Here is a 24,017-nt window from a genome sequence, read left to right as displayed (position 1 = left end):
GTTCCCTTCTCTGGTGGATAACCTTTGTTCATCTCCATGTACAAGAAGAAGGGTGGGCATTCAACATCAAATTACATTTATACAATAAAAAAGTTCACAGTAAGACTAGAGATCAAATGTCTGTGCAGATTTGACCTGGGTTTTGTGCTTTGATAAAGGCTGCTAATAATGCAAAGCATTGCAGCTGATTATTGAGATTTTAACAGGCTCTACAACCAGTGTTTTGCAGTCCAGTTGTGCAGTGCATGACAAATCCTGAAAAGATGAAATTCAGACAATTAAAATATGAGAGAAGCACTAATATTTTACAAATCACCCAACAACTAGCTTTGAAGCTTTATGGCTCAGTAACTAGCTGGGTTCTTTCAGTGCTGAACACACACATTCTAAGTGCAAGTTTTGCCTAAAGATCTCAGGAAAAAAGAATGGACCACACTGACAAGCGTGAGAAGAGAAACCCAAGAAAGACAGAAACAGCCACCACTACACAATGGTAAACTTCTTTTTAGGTTTGTCCTAGTTCAGCAGCTGAGAGCAGTTTATCACTGTGTGGGTGTGACAAAAGCTGTATATTCTAAACTCTCTATTCAGTTCCCATGAACTGTTAACAACGGACCATTTGCAGCAGCTGCCCAGGGCACACCTGACCCTCAGGCTGCAAGACGGGTGTTAAAGAAGCCTGTGAGATAAGAGCTGTGATAACTTCCCTCCCTTAGCACCTTCACACCCAGCCTGAGGGGTCATGTCTGCTAATGGGCCATCAATGATTCCAAAAATATCCCATGACTTACAGAGTCAGATCACCCATTGTGGAACTCCCCTCCCTGGGGGATGTACTGGGCATTCCCACCTGAACGTGAGGGTATATAATCTTGGGGGTTGGGGACTTCTGGTACCACTTGTCAGATCCAGAGGAGGACCAGAAGCTCGACAGGACTGTGACCACCACTCTCAACCAGACTGCAACCTTCATCTGCACCAACAGGTTTTTTCCTTCCTTTTACTTTGGACTCAGAGGAACCACGTGGAGGGGAGTCTCTACACAGGGGCCAACGAACACCATTCTGTTCGTGCCCCAGGGTGCTGGGTTATACTTCTGGGTTTTGTGGGTTAAAACCAATTTCTCTTTGTATCACTGCACTTATTGTAATATGTTTAGTAAACTGTAACTCTGCCTTATAATCTCTTTTGTGTTGGGTTCACTTCTTCTGCCGGTTTACCTTTAAACCAGCACAAAGCTGCACGGTAGAAGTTCATGAAACCTTATACTTTTAGGCAAAATAACTGAGAAAAAACTTAGAACTCCACCCTTCCACTCACCTCCCCATAAGGTACACATTTGAAGTTGCCTCAAAACTTTGACCTATCATTTTCTATCTCCTGGTCTTAGTTCAGCCTTCTAGAAAGGATAGCACACTTAAATGATCTCTATTTGACTCCTTACTGCAGTAGGACCTCTGCCTACTGTCACACAACTATCATCTTGCTTTGCAAGCACTGTAACATGAAACCAACTATTTCAAATTCCTGCCTTTTTCCACATTTTATCTCTGCCAGGAACTTACCTGACTTGAGAAGAAAAAACAGTCCTTGAAATACAGTATCAGCTCAACCTCTATGGAGCTGGCTATGTAAGAAATTGTACATTTACCTGTAATTAGTTTTTTTACCCTTTTTTCAGAAAAGAGATGCACAAGCTAGGGGCTGGTATGTAGAAATCTCAGTGAACAATTCAAGATTTTATTCTAGAAAGTAACATCAAGAAATTTCTATCCAGACTTGGTTTACATGTTTTTGACATGATCTAGAACTCTATTCAATGGTACTAAGAAAAAAGACAGAAAAAAAGGACTGCTCTACCATAAAAAACTATGTTCAAGTTAATGGACAATACTAGTGCCTAACAAACCTTCCAGCAGTACTGAAAGCACATAACACACACTTACTCCAAAAAAGTGGTTTCATTTTCCTTTCGCTAAAGTAATCAAGTACACGCTTACTTAGGGAGGAAACATTTTTGCTTTTATTTTTATATTCAGCTGAAATCACATCAAGCTGGAAACAGACATACCTGTAAAATTCCTGTTTCAGGAGTAAGACTCTTCTTTCTCTTATTTTGCTTATGTTTACAAAAGTTCAATAGAAAATATTTGTAATATAGCAAAATCTCACTGGCTATTAGGGCTTCTTCATCTAAAGTATACTGAACATAATAAGGTGAACCCCGGCCTTCAAAAAATACAAAATTCAAACTCTGACGAAGTTCTTTCCAATCTCCAAAGCTTCAATGGGGATAGCACTTTCTATACCACAATGCTACAGTATCTTGGTAAAGGCTAACCAGAACAAAAAAACTAATACACCAAATCTAACATGGATTATGCCTACGAAATTTTAAAATTCAAATTAAAAGCAAGAACTAAAATGCAATGCCAGTTATTAGTTCTAAAACTACAGCTTACTATACATTCTCAAATGCAAGATAATCTTTCACAGGTAATACAACATTCTTCTCCTCAAAAGCTTTACCTTTTCTATTTAGACTTCTGCTCATCCTAGAGCTGCAATTCAGAACTTGCAACTGGTTTTTTATCAGCAAACCATGACATAATACTTTTCTGTCAGCTCGTTCAGATAGAGTACAAGCAGTCCTAACCACAAGCATAAGGAAAAGGTGTTGTTTAAAGATGACCTTCACTGACACTCAGCAGCAATGATGAGGCAATACATATAAGCACTGTGCTCAAGAAGGTCCACCGTATTGGATCAGGAGACTAACACAGATCCAGCCCAACATGCTACTTTACTGTTTAAAAGTTCAGCCTTTATTTAAATATTTTAACACACCTTTAAATCTCTATGGATAATAGGAGGCTTCTGCTTATGCATATGCTGCACTGCTCTGCAGGTCTGGTAAAAGATCTTCAACACTGTGTCACAGGAGATGGGTCCTTTGGATTCTACTTTCTTTAAGAATTCCACCAGCTGTCCTGCAGGATATCAGAGAAACTCACATAAACACACAGAGAATACTGCAAATTCTGAAAGCTTGGCATGAATATACATGCAATCCTCTTGTCAAGAAAGACTTACAGTCTTGAGCTGCATTAAATAGATATTTTGAAAACGGAAAATCCACACTGACTGCCGTGACAAAAGAAATAGTGCTCTAAGGAACTATTCCGACTCTTCAATTTCTCTGACCAGTCTCAAACACAAAAAACTTAATAATTACCTCATATTTAAGACAAGGTCGAAATGTAGCCTAAAAAAAGAACATGATCTTCATCCTATAAAAGATAAGGTTGAACTCTAGCTCCACTGAACCATGCTTCAAGAGGCTTTCAAAGCTGCAAAGCTATAAAGCAACCTGAGCAAAACAGCTGTCAGAAGCAAGGTGCATTGCTGAGAAAAGAAATAAAATTTACCTTTACACAGCTCTGTAAGCAGAAGAAACTCTCCCTGGCCTGTGTCTGATTCTTCTTTTCCTATAGATGCTGCAGAGCAGAACTGGACAATGTTGGGATGACCTGAAAGTTTTTTCTGCAGATAACATGTTCAAGGAAGATGACTGTCAAATTTATTGATACTACTGCATCCAGCAGTTCACTTGAAATGTTAGCTTAAAGCCACAGAAAGGATAACAGCTGCAATTAATATACTAAGCAAAGCACAAAATCCTGTAAAAAATCTCAGAAAGCCACCTGAGCTAATAAAAAGTCAAAATGAAATAATTCTTGTCATTAAGGTTCTGAGCAAAGTGGACTTCATAACAGGTCTAGTTACTTCTTTTAGACCTTGATAATGACAGCAAAACATTAGAGAAGTAGCAAAGAAACCTAACTGTCAGCTGCTTCTCCAGACAGCTGACCAAGAAGAAAAGGCTATTGCCTCCTCATCTATCCTTCCAAAACAAGTATTAAGTATGCTATGTTTCAATTTTAAGTAACTAAAAATCCAAAACAAATAGTGGTCTAAAGAGCAAGAAACTTATCCTCTCATCATTAGTAATAATTCTGTATGCTAAAACCATCATCATGTTTCATTTCCAGTTCAAAAACTCAAGGTATCACTTTTGAACTATGTAAAGGCAAGTACAATTTAAGTGGTCTCAGTCCCTGATCACAGGACTTACATTGCATTTGTGTCTGTGTATCACCCCAGTCACACAATGAGACTCACACCTATGAGACAAATACACATGATTTACAAGATGCATTCACCAAGTCTGAAGAGAAAAAAGCAAAGATGTAAGTACAACAACGCTATTAAAAAAGGGCAAGTTGGATCCACCACATTAGAATAACTCTGATCATTTGCATTTCTTCACAACTTCCTACTCAGAGCTGAAGGAATTATTTCCATTTCACAGTTTTATCTTGCAAAGTTAGCAACAATTTATCCTTGTTCATACTGTACATACATTTGAATGATTGTGACCTGTGAAAAACATCCAAAGAACATTCTTTTCTTTACTTTTGGCAAGATGAAGTCAGAATAGTCAGAAAATGTATATTGCTATGGTAGTCCGTTCTTGCACACACACTTCTAGTAAATGGTGTTTAGGTATGATTTTGCTGAATGTTATCAGCAATTACAAAAAGAAATGTTTGAGAAGCTTAAATTAAGATTGGTGGTTTTGCCTGGCAATTTAAAATGAAGCAGAATACTCAAAGGGGAACATACAAGCATATCACAGCTACTCACTGACTGTTGAAACAAACTGAAGGTTTAATAGGACATGCTGGGAAGCACATACTGAATTTACTAAAGACGAGGATTGAAAACACTCTGGCATTACATTACACCCTACTATCTAACACCACTGAAGATGAAATGGACAACAATGATACTGAGAAATGTCTGCTTCTTGTTTCTGATGTAGCCTACTGAAATTTCTTCCTTAAATTTCACCATTAAAGCCAGATGCATCCAAAGCAGAAATTAATAAACATTTAGACTAAAAGCAAAGAGCAATAAATCCAGTGCAAGTGATGGAATTCTATTTCAGTATCATCAGAATAGTCAAAAGGTCTGTTGAACACATTTGCAGAACTGCAAGAAAGCCCAAGAAGTAATTTCAGTTCCTGCTAGAAGTAAAAGGCAAAGTCCACACTAGCTACAGAAGCTCTCTGCACACATTATATTGCACTAATTTTTGAAGAACTTCCCTTGCTGGATGTTGGTACCATATTCATAAAAAAACATGAACCTAGACTCCAGAATGTCACTCTGCCCAGGCAGTGTATGGCATGGAAAAAACAGAATCTGCACAGGAGTCCCTTTTTTCCCTCTGAAATGTTTGATATTAGGCAATTCATATGTTACAGAAAAGGATACCATAAAACAAACTTCCTGAATGATGGCTTTGTTCTTTTCTTCTTCATTAGACAACAATCGCTGTCAAAAAACAGAATAATTGAGAAGACACAGTTACTAAAACTTACAGAGTAACATGCATAGATTTTTTTCACAGAATACAAAGGATAAGCTGTATTCAAAAACCTAAGGAACTGTGATGGGGCAGTAAACAAAGCCAGCTTACCGTACACTTTGACATTGTGCCACAAAAAACACTCAAATTTTCAGATACCTGGACTATTCAGGTTTAGTGATAATTGAGCCATTTTAACTTTTGACAGTCTTAAAAGTAACTGCTCTGACAGTTCTCTGTTGTAAGAAACACTAAAATCTTCTGGCTACAGCATTCTGGACTAACAAAGAAAGATTCATCCTCTACCTGAAATCTTCGGTAATAACCTTCAACCCTCTTGAAGCAAAATTCCTCCAAATTATCTGGCCCAGCTTTTTCAATGGTTCTTGAGTAATGAGCAGTAAAGTCAAGCATTACTGTTACCAATATCACTTGGATTTGGAGTCAACATTTGACCATAATCAGCTTGGGTATTTAGTACAGGAAGTGCAAGTTTTACAGCACAGAGCAAGTACAGTAATGGTTCACCTTTTATCTGTTATTTTTAAATGGGGCTACTTTGGTAGGACATTTTGAACATATATTGCATATGCATTTGTTGTAGGATGTGGTATGAAATGGAACAAAACAACAAGTAATTACAGTATAATGCCATACTACTTCTCCCACCCCTCATACTATTATCTTTTTTGCTTTCTGTCCAAGAGAGGTCTGTGTACTGATACAGCCACAGAATATCCCTACTCCAGAAACAAGGCTATTTTGTGGTAAACATGTTTTATTTTCAACAAAATATGATTATGTAAATGGTTTCCTTTATTCTCCTTTCCATAATATTTCAGCTGTTTAGAGCTGCTTATTACATGCCTTTAGAAAGTGAGAATCCAGAGAAGTGTCTCCAAAAAGTACCAGGCTGAGTGTTTCATTAATGAGCCAAAGTGTGGAGCACTACTTTTAGTACTAAGAAAACGGAGTCTGAAAGTAATCTGCTTCTGAGGAGTGAAAAATATTCCTGCACTCCCCTCCAGGTAACTAGGAAATATTCTTTTTACTCATGCAACAAAATATTTGGGACAAGGTCACGAATTTCTAGACCAAATGAAGACACAAACAGCAGTAGCACCTGTATTGGGAATTAGAATTGTGGACATTTTTTGATCTGTGTTTTTGCCATCTGCCACCAGTGGAAAAAAGGATCTATCCTTTTCGTGCCAAGTTCTAGGGAACAAAAGCTGATAAAGTAAAAGTTTTGTCCTTGAAGAGAAACGTTGCATAAACTAAAGTTACTTGAGTCTCTTCTATTGGTTGGACTGCCTGGGGAGGAGAGAGCTGTTGGGGGAGAAGCTAAAGGGAAAGAAGGAGAGAAGAAAAGAAGCAGCAAGTAAAAGCAGCCAGGTCTGTGACTTCTCCCTGGGCGGGGAGGAAGGCCTCATTCCCCCCACCTGGGGCAGACATCTCCGGGAGACTTTGGCTTGCTTGCCACGAGGAAGAACCTGTTACTGCAGAGAGTTGGATAGTGGGTCGGTAAGACATTAGTCCCAGCCAGCCCCTTGGGGAGTGGGGCGTGTTTGCACGCCTGGGTTTATTGCTTTTCGGGGGTTTTTCCTTCCTTTTGCTTCCCCCTCCTTTTCCACCATAAAACTCCTGTCACTTAACAATCTCTGGTAAATAAAAAACCTGTTTGTTAATCTTTCAGCAGCATGTCTGTTTCACTTTCTGGCAACCTTAGAATCCACCCTAATAGAGCACCTAAGAGACCAATTCCCAATGCTTGCTGTCTAAGTGTAAAGTGCAGGGTCCTAACAGAAATGCCCATTCTAAACAGTGTGTTACAAAGATCACAACTAGTCTGAATGTTTCCAAATTCCTTGTTCAGTGGCATACAGCAAGGATTACTTGTCATGTTAAAGTGTCAAGCTAAAGCACAGAATTTATAAACCTGCAGTGAAACAAATTAATGTTACCTTTAAAGCATAATCTTTGCCACTTCCAAGATCTTGAGCTTCATAGACAAAAGCAAAACCTCCTACAAAAAGAAAATACATTACATCAATTTTAATTTCAATATTCAGGTATATTACTCTTTTTTAGTCTAACAGAATTAATACATGAATTTATGTGCTTTTCTGATTGTCACAAGCATCCATATTTTTCAGTGGCTTGCAAAAAGTGCTGGTTACCTACATACAAGATTTAAAATATTTTATTCCTTTCTTTTACATGTGCCAACAGCACACTGCCTTTGTTAGTTTCCTGCATATTTTTAAGACTGCATATGTGGATTTCCTATAAAGAAATGTTTTTAAAGAGTCCTTATAAAACCAAGACACAAGCCAGAATTACCTGATGACTTCAATTAAACTTCTTGGTATTACACTGTTTGGCTTCCTATAAAAAAATAGCCATAACCAAGGGAGATAAAATGTTAACACCTCCTGTTTTTAAGATAATTGTCATGCTCCAGCTTCATATTAAAAGCAGAAAGTGTTTTCAAGCACTGAAGTACACATTTCCAATGAGGTTGATGTTATTACTAACTTGCAATGTGTTATTCCATACAGTATTATTTTATTTCAAGTTCCTTTTGTAAAATATGTATTTTCTTGAACACTTCTACTTTACTTAAGAACACAGCACAAATGGAGATAAAGTTACAGGTCTGCTAAGTTCTCATCAGCCACCTGTGTTAATAAAACTGTATCAAAAGAACATTTATGCAAATCTAATCCATCTTCTAGTTCCTGGTATATCATTTCCACTTCTGGGACCATCATCCTTGTGGTGACACCAACAGTGTGGCTGCACATCTGCTGTCTATAGGAGAGTATATTTAACAGAACAAAAGCCAAAGCAAAAAACTCGAGTTATTAGCCTTTCTACTCCTCTAGTACAAAGTCTCTTTTCACTGAACTACACAGAAATATTCTCTTTTTGGCAAACATTTGGAGAATAAGCACAGAAGGTGCCAAGAGAACTATGGAATTTTACCAGTCAAAAAAGAATAGTATTGACTATGAGCCACTACAGAGAAGAAACAAGATGACAAGGCACTCCTTTCAAAAAGATGCAGAATCCAAATCAGTACAGTCACATTAGCACCCAATACCTTCTCTGTAGATGAGAAATACTAACATGAGGCTGAAGTGAACACAATATTTGTTTTGTTCAACTTAACCAAATACAAAGCTTTTCAAGAAGTACTCACAAAAGTTTTTTATGGCCATTAACCATCACAGGGTTCTCTAGGATTCCTGAATGGTTCTGCCCACACATCATCTTTATTTGCCAGTAGCATCAACAACATGAAACAAACAAGTGACAGGCTCCTGGTTATTGCCTTGGCTTTGGTGCTGCAGTGCAGTGCCACCACACGTTACCTACACATGCATTCTCCTAACCCGTTTACACCTTGGTTCATCCTGCAACACTCTGTTTGGTACTCCCCACATTCCCTTAACTTTTCTAAAGCCCCTAGTCCAAATGTTCTGATCAGCAATTCCAACCACCATTTTGGGCATGGATGGGATAGGGGCTGGAAAAATAATGCAGCCCACCATTACAGACATCAGAATATAACCTGAGGACACTTTTGCTCCTCTCTGACTGAGAATATATGCAAGAAAAACATGGTTCTGGACAGCTCTGACCAGTTACAGCTACTGCTTACAGATTTAATATAGCTGGTGAAACAAGCAAGAGAATCTGTGCGTCATCCTTCCACTGCCAGGAAACCATGGGTTTTGACTAGTCTTCCCAACCAACTCCTTATCCCACCCAAAGGCATTGCCCAGGTTTCAGAGTTTGCTGTCGCAGTGAGTTCAAGACCCCACACCAGCGTCCAACACAGAGCTACTGCCTGCATGTTTTTGTTCTACACAGATCCCACAGACCTTCTACACAGTCAAAGTACTGCTAGGCTTACAGAAGAAGTCTTTAAATTCATATTGATAAATATTTCAATGATTTTATTCTAACAACCCTGCAAGCTGCATCTTAAATATATGCTTCAATTTACAAAATCAGGGGCTTCAGGTCAGCACAAATTTCTCGCACACAAAAGTACTTCACAGTTGGTTTTCTGGAATGCACTCAAGAGCAAAATGGTGACAGAGGAACCCCAGAACAGTTATTCTGCTAGCTCAGTTCATCTGTGCACACTGCCAAGGGTTTTACAAGGGCTGGAACAAGGCAAGTCTACTCTGCATTTCAAACACACACCTTCCTAGTACCCCCACAAACATCTACAGAGCTACACACAGGCACCTTAAAACATAACCATGGTTCATACAAATGCATCAGATGTCCTCTTGGAAATAACACAGGTGAAAGCTCCTATGAATCAGAAATAACTCATAAAATCTATTCAGTCTGCCATTTTTAAGCATCTCTGTTTAACAATCAACCGGATTCTTGGAAACACTGCTACCTTTCTCACAACTTCCCCTGGTGCCATAAACTTTTGCAAAAGCTCTTCCTTCAGTGTAGGAAATGCTTATAATATAGATTAAGTTGCACAGTATCACTAAGCTTAATTCTGTTGATGCTAAGTATGAAGGAGTAAAATGAGGAATTAGTTTACTTGGCTAAAAACATTGAAGAATTCCTCAAAAAATAGTATTTCAAATTTTCGTGAAAACTGCTGAGCATCATACAATTGTCAGAGAACTCTGGACACAATCATAGATGCCCCAAAATTTTCTCTTTCAATTAGAATATAATCTTGAAATTCATGCCTAAAACTCAGTCACATTTATGAAAACAATTCAAGTTCACTTTTTGATTGAGAAGTCTGGGGTTTAACACTGAGAATCACAATGTTACAACCACCTTAGAAGGGCTTCTGAAGATTAAATTACTCCTTTTGCATTTAAATTAACCTCATTTCTAATAAAAAACTTAATTTTAGTCCTCTCTATTGCTAGCTAGAAATCCAGAATTTTATACTCAGCTTTGTAACTACTTCAAAACAGACACTGGTACTTAAGTTTCAATACTCACTAAAAAACACAAATGTTAATTCTGGCTTAGAAGCGCAAATGAACATTGTACCACTTTGTGCAATGCTAGCCATTTAAACTTTACAAACTCTTGGTATGAATATAAGTTAATACATTCTCTGATTCAGTTAAAGCACAGCTACTTAATTTTCAGTGAAGTACAACTGATATTCCCTGGAATCAAACTAGGATACAAAATGTCCAAACTAAGATATTGCTCAGGTCAAATCTAAACCTGGCAAGACTCAATTTGTATATTAGCAAGATACTTGGTTCATTTCCAACACTTTAATAGTCAAGAAAAGGAAAAGTAATGAAGAGAGTCTTCTTTAAGGCCATTTCAACAGTGGAACATGTTGCCTGAGCTCAAAACAAGAGTTACAAAGTAGGGTATCACAGTTTAGACAGAGGTCTCAGAATAAGCTGCAGAGAGAAACTTAGCTGAAATAGCACTACCTTGAGTGTATGTAAACAGCTCAAACCCCACATTTTTATTTTACTGATTATACCTTAAAGTATTGAAATGCTAAACTTTTCAGAACTCCAAAATAAAATCAGTGGTATCATGCCTGCTTAATTTCTACTTCACTGCAGTGGCTGTGTAGAGAATCCCAGAGCTATGTTTTACAGTCTCATACTTACAGCTATCCCACTTTAAACTAATGTTGAAAGAAAATTTCCAATCTGTCATTTTACTGTTTCACCTGAACATAGTTCAGTTCCATACAGCATTGCTCATTCCATGTAGCATTTGGCTCACTACTACTGCAGCACTACAGCTGATACCATGTTTGAATCCATGGGTTTTCCAGGATACCAAGGAAGGTAGAGTAAGTCATAAAGGTACTTGTTATTGGTGAAAACAATTCTTACACAAAAGGCAAAATTTGTCCTACTGCTTCATTTTTAGAAGCAGCTTGTCTTAGGGTTTGATGCTGGCTCTCCTTTAAAGAGCTAGTCTATTAAAGCAGTTTTAATATACCCTCACAGAGACTAGTTTACCACTTCTCTGCCATAAAAGTTTCCCCCAGGCCTTCTGACCAATATATTTTGCAAAAATACAGGAAGAGGAAAAAAAAAAGTATTTCCAACACATCTGTACAAACAAACACCTGTACAGTAGACCCAACTGAGGCAAATGATATAATGAAAGTTAACAGTAGAACTGCTAGGAATGTGGCTGTTATGTATGGCCAGACTCCACGAACAAAGATTTGGGAAGGGCTCTCCCCATGTGGGTGTGCCCTTCCAGCCTGCACAGTGGATTTTTTAGGTGAGGCACAGCGTGCATAGAACTGGCCCCACCGTTTCAGTCCTGAGGTCCATTTGCCACGGCTGAGCGAGCTTGGACAGTGACAGGGAAGTCCTCGGGACTGTCACAGCACCCGGTACTCACCGGGGCTGACCCTGCTGAGCATCCAAGATCTGACGGGATGGCATGGCAGGGAGGCATTGAACTGCCAGGGGACGGTCCCCACTGAGACTCGAACTCAGGTCCTTGGGATTCAGAGTCCAGAGTGCTCTCCTTTACACTACAGGACCACCCCCCTTGCTAGGGGTGTATAAAGGATGTAATTACATTTATGGTGTTTCAGTCATTTTTCCACTCATGTAAACATCTGTAGATGGATCTGAGGCAGTTTCTGTGAAGCCACGTCAGTAAAATCACCTTTCCCCATACAGGTCACCACTGTAAAAATATATGTACACACCCCATTGCAGCTCTTGCCCTGAGAGACAGGTTTTGCACTGCTGAAGCATTTCAGAGCCCCATTCTGAGAACACAGAACAAGCTGTCAGAAAACAGTCTCAGATTAATATTTTCCACCACAGAAATTATGGCAGCAGAAAACTGGTTTTCTTCCTTTTCTGTAGACATAAGCTCACATAGAGGTTCACTACAGCACTACACCAACTAATGGCAGTGGTGCAGCCAAAGTACTACAATCAGTCCTGAAGTAGTCTTGCTGCAAGGCAAACCAGAGTAACACACAAGAACACAAAATTTAACCAGCCTCACCTCCATCAGGAACTAGCCCTACCTCATTTGCTTTTATAGTGAGCACTCTTCACTCATCCTTACACCACCACGCCCCATGGGCATGGATCCTATTAGTACTTCATCACTCTCTTATAAAGATCAGAAGGCCCCTTCTTTTGCAACCAAGAGATTAGGCTTCTCCCTCAAGTTAAATCTAGGCATCTCATAATACTAAATAACTTTGTTGCACTATAAATCAAACTTGATTTTAAACTGCTCTTTTTCATCCTGTTTGAGTTTTTCACATTTTCACAGATTTTTTTTTCTCAGATCAGCCGTTTTATTGAAAAGACTAGTTCCTATTTGGCAGCAAGAGAAGCATCAAAACAGTGACATCAACCACCAACCACAACACAAAATTGCTTGCTACTGTAATGCACTGTTTCATTACACACTCGGCTAGTCATGAGAAAGCAGGGGTGTGAATAGTTTCCTGTTTGTAACTCCTTGGTATGACTTGTCCACTCCCCACTCCAATATTGACCGATTTGTTTCCATATCAATTTTGAGTAGCTTATGTCTCAATTGTAACAGGAGTGAAACACCACAATTCTAGGACTGAACTGCAAGTTACAATGAATCTTACCTGAAAGCGTTCCTATCAGAATACAAGCACCACATTCATCAAAACAGAAAAGATGTTCTGCTATTGTTGTCAAGCATTGATTCATAAATATGTGGAGTTTTTTGTTTATGTTTTAAATTTGGTCATGCATTTGTGTCAATTGCAAAGTCCTAATGACAAGATGAAACTGCCTCAAAATTAAGGATGTCCCAAACCTACAGATCTGGGCATTTTCCTAAAACCATGGGAAACAGAGGTAGAATATCTTGAAACTTTCAGAGCTCCCCTACAGGCAGGAACTGATATAGCCAATAAACATTAGCTTTAAAAAATAGCACTGTTGTGCTTCATGTTGCAAATAACCTCTATATCTGCTGTAAAGAGAATGCAAACTGAAAAACTGCTAGGTCAGGAGCTTGACTTGTTCTATAGAAATCATCATCTTTTTTTCCCATCTGTCAGCAAATAAAAGTTCACAGAAACCTGACCATTAAGCATTCATTGTGCCACTGCTGCCAGGATTTATGAATTAGATCCACCCCAAAATCAGCACTTAATTACATTACCACCATCCTGGGAATCCACTGGTTGCAGAGAACATAAAATTGTTCCTATAAGCTTCATAAACTGTAATGTAATACAGCCTGCTCACACTTAAAATACTGAGGAAGTTTTGAAGTCTAAAGTGGCAATTTTTTTTTGATAGTTTAATGACAGACACAAGTTTCACCTTGTCAGAAAGCAGCTTATAATAAGTCACCTACCCAGCTTCAAATCATGACATCTTTTTTAAACTCAAAAGAAAAATGAAAGCCTATCGCCAACTGCTACCTTTCTGACTAATGAATGATTCTTTCATTATGGTAAAAAAGTTTCACATTCAGATCAAGCAGTCTGAATAATGCATTTTTGGTCATGATCTTTCTTTTCTTGTGTTCTCTTTTGACGTTTGTTGCTCAAAGGAAGCATCAGAAATCACTACACATGAAGAATGGCTGTTAAATGTGCGGTACAGAATTTGCTTGTTCCCTGTTTTTCACTCAGCCAAACACCTGGGTATTTTTTTCCTCAATTGTTCAGCCTCATAAGCAAAAAAAGCAACAAAAACATTGGAAAGCTTTGAAGTGTACATGGCCACTTAGAAGAACCAGAAGTATTATTTGTTATTTTAATCTGGATATATTAAAAAAGTAAGATTGCAGGGAATTTCCTTGCATGTAACTTATCCTGATTTTCACTGGTTTTTTTAGAGCCAATTTACCCCTAGCCATATTGAACTTCCTTGTAATGGCAGCACAACTGGACAAAGTGCTACACCACAAGAAGATGATTTTGGCTTATTTACAAAGTAATGAGATGAAAATGTTCTACTAAAAAAGAATAAAGGACTATTATTAATATTAACCCATATCAAAAAGCCTTGATAACTTGATGGGGCACATACTGAAAGTCACAGCGCTAAAGGTCCGTAGATAGGAATAAGAAAAAATACTTGTCTATTCTTAAAGTTCTTTCTAAGCTAAGGAACAAGGGAAACAATGTAGTAAGAAGGAAATACAATTATCTCTAAGAAAGAAACAAGGCTAATGGATATCATGAACCTGTAATTTATTCAGTCTCAAGGAAAATTATGCTGAAACAAAAGTTCCACTGCTTTGTCTGGTACCTCTGTATTTTTCCAGAACTTCTCTCAGTTATCCCATACATAAATCAGCATGAAAAGGTCAAAGTGTTTCATGAAATAAAGCTGGTATTCAAAGAACTGGCAAGCACTCCACAAACATCAAGAAAAAAATCCCTCTTTGATTGTTCACTTGAGGCCATTTTAACTTCTTGATTCTTCTGTAGGAGAACCTCACACACACTGAAACACTAATTACATCACTTATTCTCAGTTTTTGCTGCATATTTGGCATGCCAAAGAGTACCTGTCCAAAGCAATAACACAAATACATTTGAAACAAATTGCAATTAGCATACATGAACAGGCAGCACATTTCTCTATATGCTTCAAAGGATAGTGCTGCTCATTCCGAGACATCACTGACAAGACCCAAGTTGTTTTATATATATATTTTTTACATTGAACTAAGACAGCATTAACCCATTTCATATGAAATCAAAGAACTTTTCAACAGCAGATATGAAATAATTTATGATCTGCCATAACCATTTCTGCTACTCCAACAACACAACAGCTACCTGCTTTTATAAAACAAAAATGCTCAACAGAAACATTCAAGGAAAAATATGATTGTAGTTAAAGGCTGCATAATTTTTAAGCACATGAACCATTCTATTAATGTTAGCTATCAAATAATTTCATCTGTGTTCTACAGACAGCAATATTTTATTAAACATTCATTCAGTAGCCAGCAAACAGGCCTCTTTCTTCCATTAGCTAGCTACCAAAGCTGCTACAACTGCGCAGCTTACAGGTATCAAAAAACTCAACTTTCTTTGTTTTGGAACTTGACAGTGCATATCACGGGACTTGCCATTCTCATATCAGTTTATGCTCCCATTAGAGTAGCATTACTAGACAGAATTAGAGAATGAGTTTTTGTAATTCCTTCATCATTTTCATCATCACCAGTCTCTAAACAAATACTGACAGTCCAGTGACAGTCCTATTTCTTCTACAGTACAAGCAGAGATAAAGCAATTGCCCATATTTACTTATCCATCATCTTTTAGTGCCCCAATTATCATTTAAGTAGGCATGTGGTCTATCAGAAGAGACGTTTTGCACAACACAGGCAAAAAAACCCATCTGTCCTGTCTAGTACTTGAAAAACAACTTTGCAAGGTTGTTTGTGGAAATACGGCAGCTTTTAGGAACAAGAAACAAGAAATTTCTGAAAAGCACTTTTCAGCCTGCCGTGACTACTTGCTGTCCCCACTCTCCCCCAAAGCCAAACATGCAGGCTATATTGATCATTGAATCAGTATAGACAATCTCAGTCTTCAGCCATTTGGTACAGATTGGTGTGTGAATCCTGACATTCTAGAAAGGGCAAGGATGTCAACTGAACACCCAAAAAGTCCACAAAAAGTGCACTTACTGTTCATGTGCATAGCAAGGGATCTGACAGATGACAGTTTAAGCCACTCTCACCTGGCCCTATAGAGCCCAAACATGTTTGTAAGAATTTGGAGAGCTCAAATGTAGCTGGACTACGTGTCTACAAACACTCTGTTGAGAACAGACACCCATGTCAGGATTGAGACAAGTACAGACTATTTAGACTTGACAAGTGACTTATGGCTATACAACAGAGTGCCCTCTGTCATAAAATATGAGATAGCTATGTTTATTAGTACCTACTAATTAGGTATGCAATCTGTGGCTATTTGTCTCGGTTTGAGGGGAAAAAAACAAAATGTTTACCCACAAGCGGGGGAGGGGCCTTCTCCACAATAATCACGCCACTCTTTATCAAATTTAAGAAAAGGAATTTTAATACAAGAAGGATAACTGTCCCTAACTGCTATAAATATATATATATATGTAGGTATAGGTATAACTATAAACAGACCAGAGCAAACCACTTCCCCATCACCACAGAGAAAAAAACCCCACAACAACAACCCCCATAACAACAAGTTTCCTTCGGGAGAAGAGTTATACTTATGGCAGTATCAGTGTCACAGCCTGGCTGGCAGCAGGGTGAGTTCCCAGATGAACTCTGTGTCTCTTGTCCCAAATGAAGAAAGGAAGTTGAAAGTGGGGAACCGCCGCGTGTCCTGGAAAGCAGCTGCAAACTTCTCTCTCCCGGGTCGCTGTCCCAGCCAGGGCAGGCAGGCCGTGACGGTGCAGGCGGTGGTGAGACTGGAGCAGAGACCGGACCCCAGATGCAGGAACCACGAGAACAACCGTGGCGAGGAGAAAAGCAGCGGCTCAGCAAGAAGCCCCAGCAGTAGCCAGCAGCAGGAGCAGAAGAAAAAAAGAACAGCTTCCCTCCTCGGCAGCACACACACCGCTCCTGAGATCAGCTGAGCTAAGAATGGAAAAATGTCCCCAAAACCAAAAGAGACAACCTGCCCCCACCCAAGCGATCAGCAGTAAACTATTTCTTTTTGTTAACTGCTGGCATGGGCAGTTAGTGGCAGGAGAGAGAATTTACATAATAATCCCAAACTACAACACTATTTTACTTAAGTGTGGGGTCTGTGTTCCTAGCCGGAGGACTCAAAGCCACCATCACACAAGGGGCAGACAGGAGTTACACGTAAAGGCCCCAACTCACTTCCTCTAAAATCCCTCACCTGCAGTGAGCTACTGAAACATCCAAGCAGAAAAAGAAACAGGATACCATATTCTAGGCGTGCTCAGTCCAGCCTGTGACACACTTAAGTCTGCCCTTGCATTTAGATGTAGCATCAGCACTAGAGACCAGCACAAGTTTTGTCCCTTCTGGGTTGCTCTCAGCCTCCTGTGGCAGAACGTTTTCAATTAGCTCAGTCCTACCCCTAGCATGGCATCTCTGTGACACGAACAAGGAAATGCATCCAAATGAACTGTGCAGCAAGTCTCAGCTTACCACACAGCCAAACACGTATTTGCATCAACACTGACGGCCAGCACACTACAGGGTTGCGAGGAGTTGTGGGGCATGAGAACAACTGAACCTGTGCTGCCACATGATACTGTGCCATGCTAAACCACAGGCTGTGTTCACACAAACAGAACCAATGATCCCACAGAAAAGGCTGTCTCTGTGTATTGGCAGGTGATACGCAGTTCACTATAGATTTGAAATCTAAATTCAGAAAGTAGCACTCGACCTTCCAGTAGGGAAGGCATGAAAGGACTCAACCAGAAGAAAAACAGATTCTCTATTTGTAAGCATAGAAGGGAATACTTATAAGCCATAGTTATGGACACATGTATCACAGGGTGTCACACAGAGGTTCAGAGCTGAAAGACAAATACAATTTCAGCCACAAAATAAAGTATATGCTACAGACAAACTCAAGCCTCAGTATAGCAGAAGAGGCTTGGACTTCTAAATTTTATACCTTTTTTATGTTTATGCTCAAAAGACCCTAGGGTTCTTTTAGACCAGCTATGTTGGACAGAAAAATCTTACATTTTAGCAAAAGCAAGCAGTAAGCAGAACTTCAGTTAGCAAAATACAGAAAGAAAAGAACATAAGATAAAACCATAATACTGAGATAAACATGGATCATGAAGCAGTGATTACAAAGTGTGAAGAACACCAGAGTTAAAGCACACCCCTATTTGCTTTAAGTCATCTAACCTGGCATCTTTCCCCTGAAATTTTACCAATGCCTTTGCCAGATCCTGGGAAACAGTTGACCACTGTCAAGGTCAAGTATTAAAAACACTTTCTTCATAACCAAGAAGTAAAGAGCAGATATGCCTCAAAAGTAGCTTCCTATCCTAGCTTTCCTTTGTCCTTTGGAGACGGCTGTGGTCACTGCAAGAATGTTACAGTATAAGCAGTACAGACAGTCTTTGTAGCATTCACATCATACCGAAAGCTTACATTTCACCCACAACTCTGACCATAAAGAAGCTGTAAGTAAAGGCTGACAGCCGAATAGGATTTGGCATGTAGTACTGTTTTAAATGCAACTTACTGCACAAGGAACTGCCAGGTTCTGTCCAAGCTCATATGACAAAAATGCTTAAGCATTCAAGTGACAAATTAAAGTAGTGGTGAAGACCAGTTTCCTGGTTTTTTACACCACAGATTTTTTTAAGTAGCTTGTAAGTGGTTTGAAGTAAATAATCTTAGAGAATAAAGTTTTTCTTCCATGCTGATCACCAGGATTTCAACAAAAAAGTACTTAAATACCAGAAAACCACAAGCACAAGCTCCAAATTTCTGCCCATATCTTTGCATGCACAAAACATATCATCTATTCTAAAGCAGACTAGCGAGCGGTGTGCCAGGATACCTTCCGAAAAAGTCACTGAAACTGAAAACAGCCCAAACATTTAATTCCTGTACTCTAGCAAAGTCTATGCGCACAATGAGATTAGCCTTCTGACACGTGTGTTTAAACCAAGCATGTTGTTTTCCTGCATTTCACAGTCTTCAAAACAACTCAGGCAAACTTGCATCTTCTCCATAATATTCTATAAAGTCATTTAAAACAAAGAAATAAAAGCAATCCAGCACGAGGTCCCCGGTAGATTAGAAACCCCTTTGAGTGCTGTTAAGCATTTTAAACCACAAAGCAAGCGAAGAAGCGGCCACACCACACACTATGGCTACTCCCAAAGCAGGGAGTCCTACAGGCGGTCCCCGGGAAACGCGCCGGACCCCCGGCGAGAGCGGCGGCCGGGACGGCACCGGGGAGGGCACCAGCCCCCCGCAGGGCGCGGCTGCCACGGTGGAAATCCTGGCGATCCAGGAAGGGGAGAGGGGGCAAAGGGGAGTGGGAGGCCCGCGGCGAAGCCCGTCACAGCCCCGCAGCGCCGGAGTCCGCCCTACACGGCCCGGCGCCGCCGCCGCCCGCTCTCACCCTCCGCGATGACCCGCTTGATGCGCAGCTTCATCTCGCCCATCTCCACCGTCTGCCCCACGAAATCGTTCTGGTCGCGGCTGGCGGCCCCCAGGGAGCCGGGGCCCGCCAGGAAGTCCAGGGCGGACTGGAGGAGCGACATGACCCCCGGCCGGCACTGCCCGGCGGCGGACGAGCGCGTAGGAATGGGATGGGCCCGGGGCGGGATGGATTCGGGGGACGGCAGGGCGGCTCCGCCGAGCTACTGACAGCCGCAGCCCCTCTGCCCGCTCAGCCCCGGCCGCCTCCGCCGCCGCCCTTCCCTCCGCTCCGCGCCGCTTCCGGCAGCGCTGCGTCACTTACGCGCTCCTGGGGCCGCCCCGCGCCCAACCAGTCCCCGCTCGCATTCCCCACTCCTACTCCTGCTCCCGCTGCCATTCCCCACTCCCAGTCCCGCTCCCATTCATCTCTCCCATTTCCCGCTTCCAGTCCCCGCTGCCGCTGCTGTTCCTGGCGGTCGCAGGCCCACCAGAGCGCCCTGAGCGCGGCGTTTCCCCCCACGGAGTCACAGAACATGCCGAGTTGGAAGGGATCACAAGAATCGTGGGCCCCAGCAGAGGACCATCCCCAGGAGTCACACCTCGGGATCGACAGTATCGTCCAAACGCCTCTTGAGCCCTGTCAGGCTTGGTGCTGTAAGCACTTCCCTAGGGAGCCTCTTTCAGTGCCGACCCACTCTCTGGGTGAAAAACCTCTTTCTGACATACAACCTAAACCTTCCCTGACACAACTTCAGGCCATTCCTGGTTCTGTGTGAAAGGGACACCATTCCACAGGACAGCAGTGTTTTATCCCGTGGTGACACCCCGGCTGGCAGTCGGGAAGGTTCCTGCTGTCCTTCGGCACAGCCGGAGCTCGGGCAGCACCCGCGCTTTTCCCACAGAGCGCTGCTGTCGTCCTTTTCCTGTTCCTCTGCCCTCGGGATCTCCCACCTCCTTTACCTTTTCCTGCAACCCTGACGGGCCAGCCCCACCCTTCCCTGCATCCCTGTATCCCCACTGCCAGCACTGGAACGCACGGGAGGATATGGAGGTGGAGCCTTTTCCCTGGGTCACACGAGTATTGGGAAATGCCGTATCCGCAAAGAGCGCTATCCTGCGTTTGTAGGGGCAAAGCTGACTGCTCTATGTGTTTCGCATATCCCGGACTGGTAAACCCATCTGCGGAATGAGGGTGAGTGACTTGGAGTAGCGGAGCATTGAAAGCATGGCTTGTCTCGAAACTTTGGGGTTTTTTTCCCAAAAATAAGGCTGCTAGCCAAGATTCTCCTTCAAAAGGTGTCTTTATTCCTGCAGTCCGATCCCTGCCAGCAGCCATCATTTGGACGATTTCAGACACCCCTAAACTCCCTAAGATTTCAGAGAGCTATGGTTACAGTCTCCTGAACAGATGAGTGGTTAAATATTTTGAAGTTGTATTTCTCAATCAACTTCCGTAAATTAAGAACTTGCTCTCCTTCATACTCTGTGTAAATTACAGGGGCATGGCCTCTTGTGATTCACTCACTGCTCTATTATGCCTTATCAATCAAGAAGTGTGGTCGTAAAGGCCAGTAAATTTGTATGTAGATCCCATGTAAAGGCCAGTAAATTTGTGTGTAGATCCCATGTTTTTATATCTCATATAAAAAAAAATCACAGTCAGGTTAAATAGAGAACTTCCTTCAATCTGTAGCAGAGGTCAGTTGCTAATTTTCACTTTCAATTCTCCCTGTGAAAAGCCTGTCACAGTAAATCGTACCACCATTACTTCTTTGCAGGAAATTCTCACCTGCAGGAGCATCCTTCCTCCAACCCCATTTTGGTTTCTGACTTTTGCAATTATTTTCCTTCAGGCAAATGCTGGAATTATCTTTCAGAAACTAACACTGCTAGTTAGGCTTGCTACACCATACTGTTCCACTCATTGACCCTTTTTACATCATTCACCTGCGTCTTCCCCTTCAAAGACTCATTCAATAAAAGACCACTGGAAAAAGAACAGGAACTTACAAGGAACCATGGAAGCAATCCTTCTGCATTTGGAGGTCTAGATTTTATTTTAGTAGCTTTCTTATTCCCCAAAGGAAGACTCTGTTGTAAGTGGAATATGAGGCTACTAAAACTCTTGCTTCAGCTTAACTGAAGACTGAGGTTCCAGTAACAGGTTGAGTGACCTGGGCTAAAATGACCTCTTCTTGGCATTTATTTTTCTGTGAGCTTTTTGCTAACCTGCTTTATGCCACCCTAAAATTCCCTGACTGTGTCACTGCTAAGCCTCACATTTATCTCAGTGCAGAATAAACATCCCAAAGACAGGAGAAACAGGATGATAAGCAGCAGGACTATTTATTTCTTTCAGTTGCAGTATGCCTGATTGAAATGCCCTTACACACACTGCCAGAGAATCTTATTTCCCTATCCATGTGTACACTTTTCATTTATAAAAATTGGCAAATAAAAATCCATCGATGAAAACTGTTTGTATTTAAAACTTTGCAGTTTTCCTACTTATGCAACAGATTTAACTAACTGAGAAAGGATCTTGGCACAAATAACCAAAATTTCAGTCCAAAAATTGTATGCAGATAGGCATCAAGTGTGAGGTTTGATACTAGAAATTCAACAAATTGTTGATTCAAATTGCTCAAAAAGTCAGGCTTACATGGGGAGCTGGTCTTAAGAAAGACTGGAGGAGCAGTAACTGCTCCACATGAAGGAAGTATCAGAAAATATGTAGCATAACCAGCAAGAATGTTACATTTGAAAAAATCAGGATGGATTTGGTACTGCAACTACTGCAAGTATGATAGCATAGCCTTGATAAAAATACAGCTTTTCTGGAGAAAATGTTTAAAAGAATACATGGATAATATTTTACTGACTTGTGATTTCAAATATCCAGGACTATACTTTAGAGGTCAAGCAGATCCCTTAATGAGATGCAGTTCAAAATGTGCTCAGCTGTCTAGAAGGCTCTGTATCGGTGGGGGCTGGCCTTTTTATTTGTTGTTGAGGCAAAAATGCTGTATAATGCTCCAGTTTTTAAGAGTACTTGGCCAGAAAAAAGTAATGTATTATTTAGGCAACTTCAGAGGCCTATGGAATTTTTTTTTGAAGTTGTTAAAGAAAGTAAAGTTTATCCATTTATATGCTGGCAGAATTCCTGTTGAAAAGCGGAGGAAAACAAGGTTGTGCCATCTGTTACTAATTTGTATTCCAGTTCTGACCACCACACTGGATTGCAGCATGATCGTGAAGCTCTGCTCCAGCCTTCACATTTTAACTCTCATCTAGTCCTCTTCCTTCTAAAGCTTCACCCAGAATGAGCCACAAGTCATTCTGGCCAAAAAATCTTAGGTGGGGAAGATGATAAAAAAGGATTTCCTTTTGTGTCATAAGGTCAAGGCAGGGCAGAGCCATAAACCAGAGAAACACTAAATGAAAATTTCCTTCTGTTTATCAGCATGTGGTAAAGGTATGCACTTTAATTTCCATTCCAGTAATTGCTTTCAGCTCCTTATGGATCAAATTAATTAAATGGTAATGAATTAGTATTCCATTTTGCATTTCTCTATATATAGCATTTAATTGAAATAAAACCAGAAAAACAGCACACATAATAGTGTTTCCATAGCTCTAGGTAGGGTTCATTAAGTTAACAGCTGAAAATCTCTTTTAGAAGTACTTCTCAGAAAGAAGATTAAATACTTCAATGGTTGTATTTTTTAGTGCACCTGCTCTTGTGGCGTACTCTGAACGCATGAGTCATAAAGCCAATCCTGACACAAAGCAAACAGAATAATTTTGACCTGTCTGCATTTAATATCTTCATTTTGCATGCAGAGACCTTTCATTTCTTCTGAGACCAAAAATATATGAAAGGCACTTTTACAGCCATGCTGGTACTCTGTTCATTTATTTTCTTTCCTAATTGACTATTCTAGGTTTGAGTGAAACTATGCCCTTTTGAAAGATTTAGGCTTAGTTTTATCTCACACAATCCAGCAAGAATCACCGTCTTTGGGAAGTGCCTATCCAAACTTGCTATTCGAATAAGCTCTTGTTCAGAACAGCCACTAATACCTCCACATGTTACACCCAAGTACTTTTGTGCAGTGCAGATTTTTCATTCATGTAGCTTTTCGTATTAGCTGAGTATCTGTGCATGCTGCTACTTTGGGTGAAAGTGGCAAAACACAATGCATAAACTGTGTGTTCTTCTTCTGATGTGCACTTAAAATTTTTTTCTTACCCAGATTGTAACCTGCTATACATTGGGAAATTTTTATGACATATTGTAACCACATATGTCAAGTAAGATCCTGTCCATTTGATGTTTAAATAGCAAGGTTAATAAAGCAACATTTGGAACTACAGATATTTCAATTGATCCCTGTATGTAGGCTACATTTTAATTTAGCTAAATTTTCAGCAATAACTGCCATCTTAATGCTTATATCTG

The 24,017-nt window shown here is 40.4% G+C and overlaps 1 protein-coding gene and 1 long non-coding RNA gene across 2 annotated transcripts in view; one reads left to right on the top strand and one right to left on the bottom strand.

Annotated features, from left to right (window-relative positions):
• GAK (cyclin G associated kinase) overlaps window positions 1-19,847 on the bottom strand; it is a 74,823-nt gene extending 54,976 nt beyond the window's left edge. Inside the window, exons 1-5 of the mRNA XM_071579871.1 lie at window positions 19,536-19,847; window positions 7,399-7,460; window positions 5,341-5,400; window positions 3,429-3,543; window positions 2,848-2,990 (exon numbers count right to left, since the gene is read on the bottom strand). Of these exons, the coding sequence (XP_071435972.1) occupies window positions 2,848-2,990; window positions 3,429-3,543; window positions 5,341-5,400; window positions 7,399-7,460; window positions 19,536-19,677 (522 nt within the window). The 5' untranslated portion in view covers window positions 19,678-19,847. The remainder of the gene's footprint in view (window positions 1-2,847; window positions 2,991-3,428; window positions 3,544-5,340; window positions 5,401-7,398; window positions 7,461-19,535) is intronic.
• Window positions 19,848-20,483: 636 nt separating this feature from the next.
• LOC139684941 (uncharacterized) overlaps window positions 20,484-24,017 on the top strand; it is a 32,874-nt gene continuing 29,340 nt past the window's right edge. The window contains exon 1 of the long non-coding RNA XR_011700000.1: window positions 20,484-20,747. This is a non-coding gene — a long non-coding RNA (uncharacterized lncRNA). The remainder of the gene's footprint in view (window positions 20,748-24,017) is intronic.

The sequence above is a fragment of the Pithys albifrons genome, chromosome Z (assembly GCF_047495875.1).
Source record: "Pithys albifrons albifrons isolate INPA30051 chromosome Z, PitAlb_v1, whole genome shotgun sequence".
Classification (NCBI taxonomy): Eukaryota; Metazoa; Chordata; class Aves; order Passeriformes; family Thamnophilidae; genus Pithys; species Pithys albifrons.
This window is presented reverse-complemented; position numbering and strand designations above follow the sequence as displayed.